General features: G+C 42.1%; 1 protein-coding gene across 1 annotated transcript in view; it reads right to left on the reverse strand.

Moving 5' to 3' along the window:
• VIPR1 (vasoactive intestinal peptide receptor 1) overlaps positions 1-12,136 on the reverse strand; it is a 100,453-nt gene that overhangs the window by 32,298 nt on the left and 56,019 nt on the right. The window contains exons 4-5 of the mRNA XM_053996694.1: positions 5,516-5,619; positions 41-141 (exon numbers count right to left, since the gene is read on the reverse strand). Coding sequence (XP_053852669.1) covers positions 41-141; positions 5,516-5,619 — 205 coding nt within the window. The remainder of the gene's footprint in view (positions 1-40; positions 142-5,515; positions 5,620-12,136) is intronic.

Raw genomic sequence — 12,136 nt, forward strand, 5'->3', positions numbered from 1 at the left:
TCACCCCCTTCCCTGTGCCTTTCTCTGCTGGTGGCCTTACCTGAAGAGACACAGAATGATCATGGCAGCCGTGAGGGCGATGAGGGATAAGGTGTGTCCGATGGTGTAGCCGGTCTTGACCGTTCCGTAGAACGCCGTTTGCTGGTGTGGAAGAAAGAAAACAGGGCTTTCCAAGAGGTCCAAAAATCCTAAACACAGCATCGCTGACTGCTGGGACAAGAAAATCATCCTTCTCCCCTCTCTTAAAACACCTCTGACTCCTTCACCCTTTAAAATCCCGTCCAGTAGCACGTGTGACTCAAACACCGCCGGTGTGAGTGTGGAGAACTCATCTAGCTGCAGCAGGGCTTGGGCCACTCCAAACCTGGGTTAAAGTTACACAAGGGAGAGGTTCCTGCTGGAAGGAGGCTGATTTGACACCTGCAGAGACAGCTACAGCCTAAAACCTCGTGGAACAGGAGTGACCAATGTTCAGCTAAAGAGTGCACGACACTGGGTCTGACGTGGTGAGAGCGGTGAGATTAATTTTCTTAACGAGGTCTTAGGGCAGAACTGTCTGGGAAATTGGTTTGCTTTTGTGGGATTTATGGTGTGTTTAGGTAAGTAAAAGGTTCTCACTGTGCTAAGTTGGAAATTGGTTCATGGTTTTTTCTCTTTGACAGCACACAGAGGAATGGTGCACCACAGGGCTTGGATCCAACAGGGAATCCCAGTCTAAATAAAATGGGCAAATAAGCTCTCCAAAGCTCTCTAGCAACACTCTAAATCAATAGTTTTTTATTTCCAGCTTAAAAAAAAAAAAAAAAAGAAAAAAATCAAGAGGTAAAATTATTTAGACATTTATCAATTTAAAAAAAATCTAAATTTTTATAAGAATTTAACTCAGTTTAAGGAATTTTTTTTTCCAGCTCTTGATTGACTCTCCTCTGCCTTCCTTGTCACCATCTTCTATAAACAACCTAAACAACCACAATCACAAAGAGCAGGTCAGACAGAAATTCTAAATCCAACCTTGTTTGGAGAAATACTCTTCCATAACATTGAGAGTTGACATTTTTATGTGCTATTTTCACAGGCTTTGACCAGTATTTGGTACTTTACAGAACCAGGAAGGCTGAGATGAGTTGCAGTCCCTTAGCATTTGCACAAGCCAGCTTGGAGGGGTGTTAAAACAAGAGAGTTTTCAGAGATACCACTGGTCATATCTTCGACCACAGATCTCAGAGGTGGTTAAAGCACCGTGTCCTTCCAGACACATCACTGAGAGCTTTGGGTCACTCTGAATAGAGAATTCAAGGGTTTCAGGACAATTTATCTGCCTGGTCTTGCCCAGATAAGGCTCTGCAGGTGGGGCCTCGCCTGAGGGGGCAGAGGGGCAGAATCCCCCCTTTCCCTGCTGCCCAGGCTGTGGGATCAGCCCAGGATACAATTGGATTTCTGAGCTACAGGTGCACATGGTCAGCTCGTGTCCAGCCTCTCCTCCACCAGCACCCCCAAGATAAAGTCTTCTTTCCAGCCTTCCTGGAGTTTGGGATCCCAAAGGCAGCTCTGACTTTTCTAATCAAAGCAGTCAACCTCCCTCATGTTGATTTCAACTTTCTCTATTATCTCTATTTTTGATGGCACCAGAGGAGAAAGACTTGGCCAGCAGAAGGAAGAAGCTCCTGGTAGGGGACTGTAGGAGGAAGAGATTGTCCCACACTTCATTAGGAGAGAAGAGAAAAGCAGGCCTTCTGCTTCTTAGGGTTATTCCCAGGAGCAAGTGATGCACAGAAGGTTCCTGGTGTTATTCAACCAGCAATTCCCTGCTTTCCCCCCGGTATTTTATGGTGATTAATCCTTTTTGTGCAGAGAGTGATGGTTCTGCAGGCAGCTTTAATGCAGGGTGTGGGGTCATCTCTGTTCTGGAAACAGCACATAATGACTTCTCGCTCCTCACTGCACTTGCTAATGACAATTGGTTCCTATTTCAGAGATACCAAAGCAGAGAATTTGACCCAAGATCATAAATGGAATTGAAATTTCACTCAGGGTCCAGATTATAAAATATTCTTATTAGAAAAGAAAGGGATGTAGATAAATGAAGGCAATGCATGCCAGGATGCCTGACTGTTTTACAGAATGAAATTAGGCAACTTCATCATTGTCTCTTTGACTTCTAAAAGCTTCTGCTTAATTTCACAGGAGTGTGATAATTACAATTATCTGAGGTAGGTGCTAAATTGAGATTAACTGAGATTTATTTTCATCGGTTTCTATTCAGTAATCTCAATATTTGTCCCTTGGTTGACAATGGGAAACATTTACAATTTTGAGAGAAAAAAGAAGAGAAATACTGATATAAAGTCTTTCAGGATCCAAGTGTTTTGGGGCTCATGTCATCCAGCCCAAAGTCATCGGGGTTCCCTGAGAGTAAATGAAATTTCTTTGGAGAGAAATGTGGGCTGAACTGACCTCTGGAGGTGTCTCTTTATTTCAGCATTTTCAGGCAGAACCTACAGAGACCTGATGCTGGAACCCTGGATACTGACAATTTTAGACTTTCTGTGTTGAAAGGCACAGATCCTCAAGAGAACACTGCATTTGACCTGAAGCCATAGAGAAAGCTTCCAAAATTGATTAATAATAATAATGATGATTATTATCTTTAACACAAAGATTATGAGTGTATAGTTTAAATAGAAGTGTGTAACATCACATAGTGGAAAACTTAAAGTTTTAGAATATAGTAATATATATAAGGCAAGATAGAAGTTTTAAAGCAGTAGCTAATCCTTCTTCTTCACCTTCTTCTTCATGAGTTTTAGTATTTTATAATTAGAAAGAAAAATCCACATTGCAGAACACAAGTAATTATTAAGTTAAAAATAAAAATAATTTAAGTATCATTTCTTAATTAGATAGTTTTTCCTTAAAAGACTTTATAGACATAAATACCAAGCCATTTTGTAACTTATTAGTGAAATGCTGTAAAACTCACAACTTAGAAGACTACAATATAAATAAGAATTAATAAACATCTGAATCCAAACACAAAATACCATCTCTACGCATTTAATCCTGACCCTGACCAAAACAAAACAAAAAAGCAAAACAAAAAACCACAATAACCCTGGGGTGGCCCCTCTGAGCAGATGGAAGCACAGCAGGGAGAAGAGCATCACATCTGACAGAGGAGCAGGGTAACAACCCCACTCCCCATTTGCTAATGCACCTTTTAAAGGTCAGCTTGGAGAAGGGCTCATCATCACTGCATGGACCCCAAGAGCAGCACTTTGGTGCCTACATCATCTGCTGCTTTGGGGACTGCCAGAATTCACTGCTAAAACCTTACACGCTGCCCTTATTTATTTTTCATATTCTTTTTCTTGCTGTTTCTGACCTGAGACCAAAAGTTCATTAAGTTTTTTTTCACTCCTGGAGGCTTATCAGTCTTTCCTGGACCTCGTGTCCTGTACAGCCTGCTGTTTTTTTTCTACTCCCTTTACTTCTTGCTCCCCAAACTCACTGCCAATTCAACATCAACAGAACAAAAACCTATTCTTCTTCACAGGCTGCTACTGCATGTTCACCCCCCTCAGCCGCCTTTCACACAAATTGGACTTTAACAGCAAGAAAAAGCTGTGGAAAGCAAGGGAAAATAATTAAGAAAGAATTTAAAGAACACAATAGAGGTTCTCCTGGTAACATGGCACTCTGGCAACGCTGCAACCCATTGGGTGGCAGGAGCATGTCCCAGGAATTCCCAAATCCCCTGTGCAGCAGGGAGAACACAAAGCAGAGCTCTGGGTGGGGGTCCTTGCACAGCAGAGCTGGAGCAGGGGTTTCTGCAGGCACACAGCTCAGTCTGAGGGACAGACACTTGAGGATGTGAAGTGCTGGCTGACACCAAAGGCAGACTGAGGCTCTCTTCAGCACAGCCCTCAAGTTCTTTATGCACCTCTGCCTTTGCTGTTTTCTTTCACACTCAGAGCTGGCTCAGTTCTGCTCAGATCCCCTGTTAACTCCTGGAGTGCCTTGGCAATTTCACAGAGGCAATTGTCTTGGCTGTGCACAGACACCTCTCACCACATCGAGTCACAGAATCCCAGGATGGATTGGGTCGGAAGGGACCTTAAAAATCATCTCATTCCACCCCTGCCATGGGCAGGGACACTTTCCACTATCCCAGGTTGCTCCAAGCCCTCTCCAACCTGGCCTTGGCCAGTTCCCAGGATGTGGCAGCCACAGCTTCTCTGGGCAACCTGTGCTGGGCCTTACCATCCTCACAGTTTCTTCCCAATATCCCATTTAACCTGCCCTCCTTCAGCTTAACACCATTCCCCTTGTCCCACCACTCCATGCTGTTGTGAAAAATCCCTCTCCCGCCCTTTTGTAAGCCTCCTTTAAACACTGGAAACACATATTAATTAATTATTAACACATATTAATTAATTATTGAGATTCCTATGTCCAACATTCACTAACACTGAGGTATGTCTTAAACAGCAACAACAAAAAAAACAAAGCATGAACAGAGCTTTTATATAAACACATGAACCTATTACATAAAAATATAAATACTGCAACATATGATTGCAGCGAAATATAACTTTTTTTTTCTTGCATGAGCTTTTTCTTGTTGACTATGGGACTGCTACAGGTGATTAGTTTAGATTAGATGCTGAACTTTGAGTTAGGTGAGGTGAATCTTGCTTCTAACATTTGTTATCTTCTTTAGACTTTACCCTTCGTGTCTCAGCATGCAGCAAACCAGTGACAAACTCCTTCCTGTGGAATGACAATACTCTGTAAAGCTAATTATACCTAGGTCAGCGATTGCTAATTTATACACAAACAATATCCCAGGGAACTTTCGGATTTTCTATCAAAATTTAGTAAAATTTCATGAAAATGTGTGTTCCTTACAGTGAAGGGAGCACATATCTAACAAATATCTAGATATGGGAGAAAATATCTAACAGCTAGATATTAGCTGGTTGAGATCTGCAGAGCAACAAAAGATAATTTTTATCCCTTTAGAGCTTTAGATGCTTATGCTCCCATAGAAAGACTGGAATCACCATATCTACTAAAGCATAAATATAAATGTGGAAGGCTTGTTTCAAAGTGTACTGTGGAACATAAAACACCTGAAGTTATGTGTGGGCATCACATAGACAATGGTCTGATCTTCTCAGGTCCTGAAATCCTGGAAACTTTGGACGTCCCATCCCTGGAAGTGCTCAAGGCCAGGTTTGGAACATCCTGGTCTAGTGGAAGGGGTCCCTGCCCACGGCAGGGGGTGGAGTGGGAAGATCCTGAAGTTCCCCTTCATCCCAAGCTGTTCCATAATTCCATGAGTCTATGACATCGTTTCCTTGACCAAACATTTGAACTCCAAGGACCCTCAAGTGGATCCTTCCCTCTCGAGGAATCAGAGGGAGAATGGGAAAAAATTGGGCGTGAGAAGATCATACAACTTGGATGTTGATCCCTGTTAAATCTTCATGTCCACCCATCCAGGTTTACAGACCTCTTCCCCTGGAGTGCTGTTGGAATCATATCCACAAGCTACAGCGTAGGGTGCAGGGTACACATCTGACCAGCCCTGGCTTGTACAGTTCCTGGTCACATTCCCTGGAAGAAAAGAAAAAGACATGATTTAAAAAGAAACCTTCAGCTCACTGTTAAAACAACTTCTGCCTGTTGTGGTATAAATGCCAAAGTACAATTCTTGTAACACTTAGAGAAAAACTCTCATATTTTTTTTCCCTGTTATTAATTTTTCATATTACACAGAGCTTATAAATAGGAGGCATCCATTGTGTTTCAAAGTCCAGACCTCAGTAAAAAAAGTACATTTTAATACAGAGGTGCACACAAAACATCTCTTCCAGTGGTACCATGCTGCCAGTTGTACCCAGACCTTTGGTTCCTGGCACTGCACCAGTATTGTTTGAATGTTTTATTGTCACATTGAATTTGTTCCTGGAAAAATTTTATCTAAACAGAGCAGTGAAGTATTTATGCCTTTCACTGTGCCTGTGAGAAGCCAGGACAGGGATAGATAAAGTGCTCATTTCACACCATGCAGATAAGGCTGGGGGTCTGGGAACTGAATCCAGTCCTCCACACCCAGAGCTTGCCTACAACTGAGCCCTGATCAAATGTGATTCCTGGGAAATGTACTGCACTCTGGTTTGTGAACAAAACACTTCAAAACTTGGCTGTGAAGGGAGAAAATCCACACACTGACAACCTGCATTGCCTGTTTTAACTTGTATACTCCAGGGCAGGAAGATTTCCTGGACTGTCAAGCTCGCTGAGTGCCTGGGGCCTCTGACCAGCTAAAAAGAGCTTTAATTAACACAAGAACATCTCACTCCTTCAGCCAAACTGTCAAAACTGAAGTTCACATGGCTCTTTGCTACTCAGAACTGCCTGATCCATCCAGGATTGTAAGAGCAAAGCACTTCTCACTTGGTAAAACATCTCTGCTTCCTGTCCCAGCAGGACCTCAAACCCACATCAGCTGAATCCAGCAAAAGGAGAGACCAGCACTCAGGACAAGCCTTACCCCAAGAGGTTTGTAGGCTAAAAGGTCAAGATATGGGTTTGTTAAAAAATAACAAAGCAGAAATGCACCCAGCAGCACATTGTAAATTCCCCCAGCACCTTCCCTGACCACCACTCCCCACCCTGCCCACCTCACTAAGATCCCATTATTGGGGCATTCCACTGGTGCCATTCACCACACAAAACTGGAAAACTGGTCAATACACCAGAATGAACAAACAGAAGTCAAACCTTGCTTCTTAAGTTGAAAAACGACACCAGTGAAGCTCAAAGAGCTTTGCAAACATTTCCAACAATACAGCTCTTTGCACACAAGAGTAAGAAAACTGCTGGAAATGGGACCAAATCAATTATGCAGCTGTGAGTCACAAAAATATTTGAGTATCACCTCCAGCAATTTCTGACACTTGAGTCATCTGAGCATCTTCCCAACCGTGGGCCTGTTCTGCACTGAAATCAGCAGCAGGCAATCCCCTGCCTGAAGTCACTTCTCCAATCTCTGTGACAGATGGATTTTGACATTCAACTTGCCCCTTTAATCTGTCTTTGCAACAGATCTGTGTCTGGGAGGGCTCTCGAAGGTGCCTTTGTTCATTTTCACAGCTGCTCCAGAAGAAGCAAGTTCAGCACAGCTCCCTGGGCTGCTGTTCCAGGCCTTCCCTGCACTGTTTGCAGCTCTTTCCACCAGAGTTCATATCAGGATCATAAAGGATCTTGTGCAAACAAATCAATGACTGTTCAGTGCTTTCAGGCTTTTTTGAGGTTATGCAATTTCTGTTATTTCTTCTTTGTTACAATGGATCCCATTATCTGAACTTCACTGCTTCCCATTTCCTGCTCAAAACTCTGTTTGGGGATGGCTTAAGATTTCACAGTGGTTTTAAATCTTTGTTTCTTATTCTCAGTGAGCTAAGGTGTGTTTCTTTCAGCTTATTTTTCTCCTATTTCTTCTTTTCAATTGCACTTCCTCCCAATTTTATGATTATTTAAAAACTCTCTCCTCTCTCAATACTTTCAAAAATTGTCCCAATGCTTTAGCAGATGTGGAAACCAAGGCAGAAAGAAGAACAATGACAAAGCACCAGTGGGATTAAAGAAAAATAATAAAAGTTCCTCTGATTTTAGGGAAACTCACTTCCCAGAGAAGTTTTTCTACCAGCCTTTGCTGCTCATGTCACTTTTAAATGTGGAAATTCACACACATGGTGTGATACAAGACACCTTTCTAAAGCCTCTCATGTTCACCTGATGTCTGAGAGGTACAAGAAGTAGAAGGTTAGAAAACAAAGATTTTATCACACCACAATTTGCCTCAAGTAATGGATGATGTCTCTCCTCAGACCAAATAACATTTCTAATTACTACTATTGAAAATATCACTTTCTATACTGAAAATGAGCATAACATTTGGGAAAGTGCCCCACAAAAGCTTAGCTTTCCTCTGATGTTTACAGGCTCAGGCTAGACTGAAGTATCACACAGATTTTTATGTTCCAGTGTCAAATCCCAGCTCTGCCACAGATCCCTGATGAAAATGAGATATTTTTTATGGTCTCGCTGGCTTTTGGTTTTTCCAGACTTTGGTCATAAAGTCTAATTATTTGTCAATGGAAAGGCAAATTTTTCAAAGCACCAGAAGTTGTATTTGCCATTTTCCAGAGCTGTTTCCCACTAATTTGTGTAACACAAGTTCTCCCTAAAATGAGCACCAGTGGAGTACATTGAAAATCTGGAGTACATTGAAAATTTGTAGTACATTGAAAACGACAGTATCAGAAAACACAAAATTTCTGCACGTGGAATTTCTCTCCAGCCTTTCACAGTTCACTAGATTTCCCAAATGTTCTCATTTCCTATCAGACTGCAGCTAAAATTTTCAGACTGTACTCCTGGAGATTTAATGAGAAAGGAGACCAGGGATTTATAACTACATGTAATTAGCAATGCAGAGTGGAGGAGATTCACTGAGAGATGGGAAGCATCCCAGTGCCAGTAAGTTTATGCTCCAGGCTCTCCTCTGTGTTATGGAAAAAGAAGAGACAAGTCCCTGGTGAGAACAGAGTCCCCTCATTCTTGTGGTGTTAGTTAAAGCCATAAATTAATCTGGGCTTTTTTGTGGGGTTTGTATTTGATTTGATCAGTGTTACCACTGTCAAACTGGTGTGTCTGTTCCTGAAAGCAATGAGGTGAAGTTTTCCATTAAATAAAAATTGAAAAAGCCACCACTACCTCTCATTTATTTTAATAATAATCTCATAATGCCTTGCAAGAGCTCAGTGCTCTTTGCTTTCATAGCAACCCAGAATGGCTGAGGTTGGAAGGGACCTCTGGAGGTCACCTGGCCCCAAACCCCTGCTCAGGTGTGGTCACCTAAAATGGAAGCATGACCAGATGCCTTTTGGATATTCCTGGAATCCTTCAAGGATGGAGGCTGCACAAGCAAATCTTGTCTCAGAACTTAGAATCATGAAATCATCGTGGAATTATTTGGGTTGGAAGGGACCCTAAAGCCCAGTTCCAACCTCCCTGCCATGGGCAGGGAACCTCCTTGTTGCCACTCAGAGGAATTTCCTTCCATGATTTATTCATGACACAGCAGAAGAGGAGGGAGGAGTTTGTGGAACAGAGATAAAACCAGAACATTTTCTTTATCAGAGGTGTTTGATCTGGGTGGGAGTTAAACACTGAACAGATGAACTGAATAAATGCACGGAGCTGTTCTCTTGCTCTTTAGGTTTTTTCTCTTAATTTCTTTCTGTCTCTCATCTCTTTCAAACACACCCTTCAAACTCTGAGACATGTCTGAAAATTCATATTACAGGTGAAGTTTTACCTCTTTGATCTTCTTGGAAAAAAACCCTCTTACTGGCTTTTAATGGGAATTTGAATTCAGACAAAGAGATCTGAGGTCAATCATGGTGTTGGGTTTTGCCCCTTCTTGCTTTCCTTGCCCTTTTCTGTAATAACTTCTAAAGCAGAGGGGATGGTGTGCTCTGCCCAGCAATCAGTCCTGCTTCTCTAGCATCATATTCCACGGACAAAAATTGATTTTTTTTCCAGCAGAAACTATTACAGCAGTACCACTTCTATTATTTACCATTCCTGAGACACCGCTGAGCCCACTGGCACATCTCTACTTTCATTTTTATTATTGATCTGCTCCACTGTTCCTGGGAAACACTTGAAACTTGCAGACAGCTTGCACTTAGCTGGATGCTGAAGTACTTGGGCCTGGGAAAAACTTGTGGGGAAAGTCATGACAGGATCATTTCCCAATTTGCTTCCTCTGCCTCAGTCGTGGTCTCACAATATCATTCCTTCAGTGCAACTTCTGCCCAGTGTTTAATGTTATTTTGTATTTTGAACCTGTGGCATTGGGTTAACACCTCAAACAAGACCAACTTAATTTTCTTCCTTGGTTGTTTTTCACATCACTTGGCCTGCAGATATTACTGCCACACGTCCAGTGCCCCGAAACTTCCTGCACCCCATTTTTCTGGCAAAACTCAATTTTCCCTTATTTTCTTTTCCCCTTCCTGCACATTGCACTTCTAAGAGTGAAGATCCTGATCCTTAATAAAGATAATTCCCCCTTTCTTAACAACAACAATGCTCCCCTTGATTAGGCATTTTTTGTAAACCGTTTGTTTTCTCATCCTAAAAACAGAGCTGTCAAATTTTAGGACAAAATTCTCTTTAGATCTTTTGATCCTGCAGTTATAGGATTCCAGGAAACATTTAGGAAAAAAAGATGCACATTTTAGGGTAGAGGTGGAGGTCTAGCACCAATCCTTCAGAGGAGTGGGGCACAAGCATTGTGACACCTCAGGTGCAAATAAATCATGGAATCATAGAATGGTTGAGGTTGGAAAAGCCCTCTAAGATCACCAAGTCCAATCATTAACCCCACACTGCCAAGGCCACCATCAAACCATGTCCCCAGGTGCCACATCCACACGGTTTTGAACTGCCAGGGGTGGTGATGCCCTCTCTGAGCCTCCTTTTCTCCAGGAAATTTTGCCTTTCTGACATGAAGGACAGCAAGAAACCTGAGCAGGTCGAAGGTTCTCAGTGAACTCCACAAAAACCACACTCAACTTATTGGGTATTTTAATGACCATTGTAGCAAATAATTAATGGGTATGGTTCATTTTGGGGTTCTTTAGAGAGGTGGTGTTTTTTTCTTCTCATCTGCTGCTCTCTGCTCATCCCTATCCTCATTTTATTCAATTTTTGCTCCAGTTTCAGAAGCAATGCAGAATAAAAAAGTGCTCACGAAGGAGGGGAAAGGAGAGGGGAAATAAATTTAGAACACCCGAGGAAAAAAGGAGTTTGGCAAGCCCAAAACTCAGACAGATCTCACCTCGCTGAGTGGGATTCCGGAGTTTGGTTGTGCCCATCCCCACCCCCTTAGGTCAATTAATCTCAGAGCTGAAGCTTTAAAACTGTCAGTGCTAATTTAATTTGTGCATGGTGGACAATTTACTTTTGGAGAAACCGTGAGACATAAATCCCTATTACAAATGTCATCTTCCTCGTATGGAAAGAGAGCTGGAACACTCTGGTCAAGGGGTGGAAAGCAATGCACCTTAATAATGAAAGGTGCCAAAAATATTTTCATCCATCTCCCTCACATGGCACCGACGAACGTCACGAAATAATGAAAATTTTCTGGGTCTGCGAATGCCATAAAAAATTAATGTCAAATGACATCAGGACAGTTTAAGGCTTTTAAATGCCACGAGACATTTTATCCTTTATTAACCATGAGATGGGATATTAGTCATTTGAAGAGCTTATTCTCCACGAGGCAGGAAAATCACATTAACTCTTTGTTCCCTGGTGTTTCACTCTTTTCCTGCTATAAATACATTAAAAAGATTTTCTCTGGCTCACAACTTGATAAAAGCTTTCACATTCCTGCAAAGGGATCAAAGAGTACGACACAAACATTACCCAGATGATTGAGTTCCTTGAAGGCTGCTCAATGACACTCACTGCTACATAGGAAGAGCTGCTTCACAACATTTAATGGCATTAATTTTGCAACAAATCCTATAAAACAGGAGGCAATCTCCCCCTCCCTTTATTTAAGACCATAGCATCTTTCCCTGTTTGTTGATGGTTGTGTACAAAGTGTCTGACTCAGAGAGAATCAAAGCTGCTGCTTCTGCTTTGGGAATGGCATCAGTTGTTCTGTTGGTGCTCTGCTGAGGCGGAATTCAATCCTGTTGGAAGACATTCCCATCTGCCAGAGGTACTCTGCAATATTTTGGTTGAAAACGGAGCGAAGTATGTGGATTACAGATGGTATTAAACTCATCCTGGAGCGGGAATCTAAAACCCCGCTGAACTGGACCTCTAAAGGAGCCTGTTCCTCACCCCTGACTGCAAAACCAGCTCAGAGATAGGCTCACTTATGGAAAACTCTAAAATCTGTTGATACAAATGCATTTCAGGTTGGAAATTTGGCTTCCTGAATAGAGGCATCTTAACACCAGTTGGGGAATCCTCATGGATTTTAGATCTTCCAACATTTATCAAATGGTACCCAGATGTTTATGGTTGAACACATGAA

Source organism: Vidua macroura, chromosome 1, assembly GCF_024509145.1.
Source record: "Vidua macroura isolate BioBank_ID:100142 chromosome 1, ASM2450914v1, whole genome shotgun sequence".
Taxonomy (NCBI): Eukaryota; Metazoa; Chordata; class Aves; order Passeriformes; family Viduidae; genus Vidua; species Vidua macroura.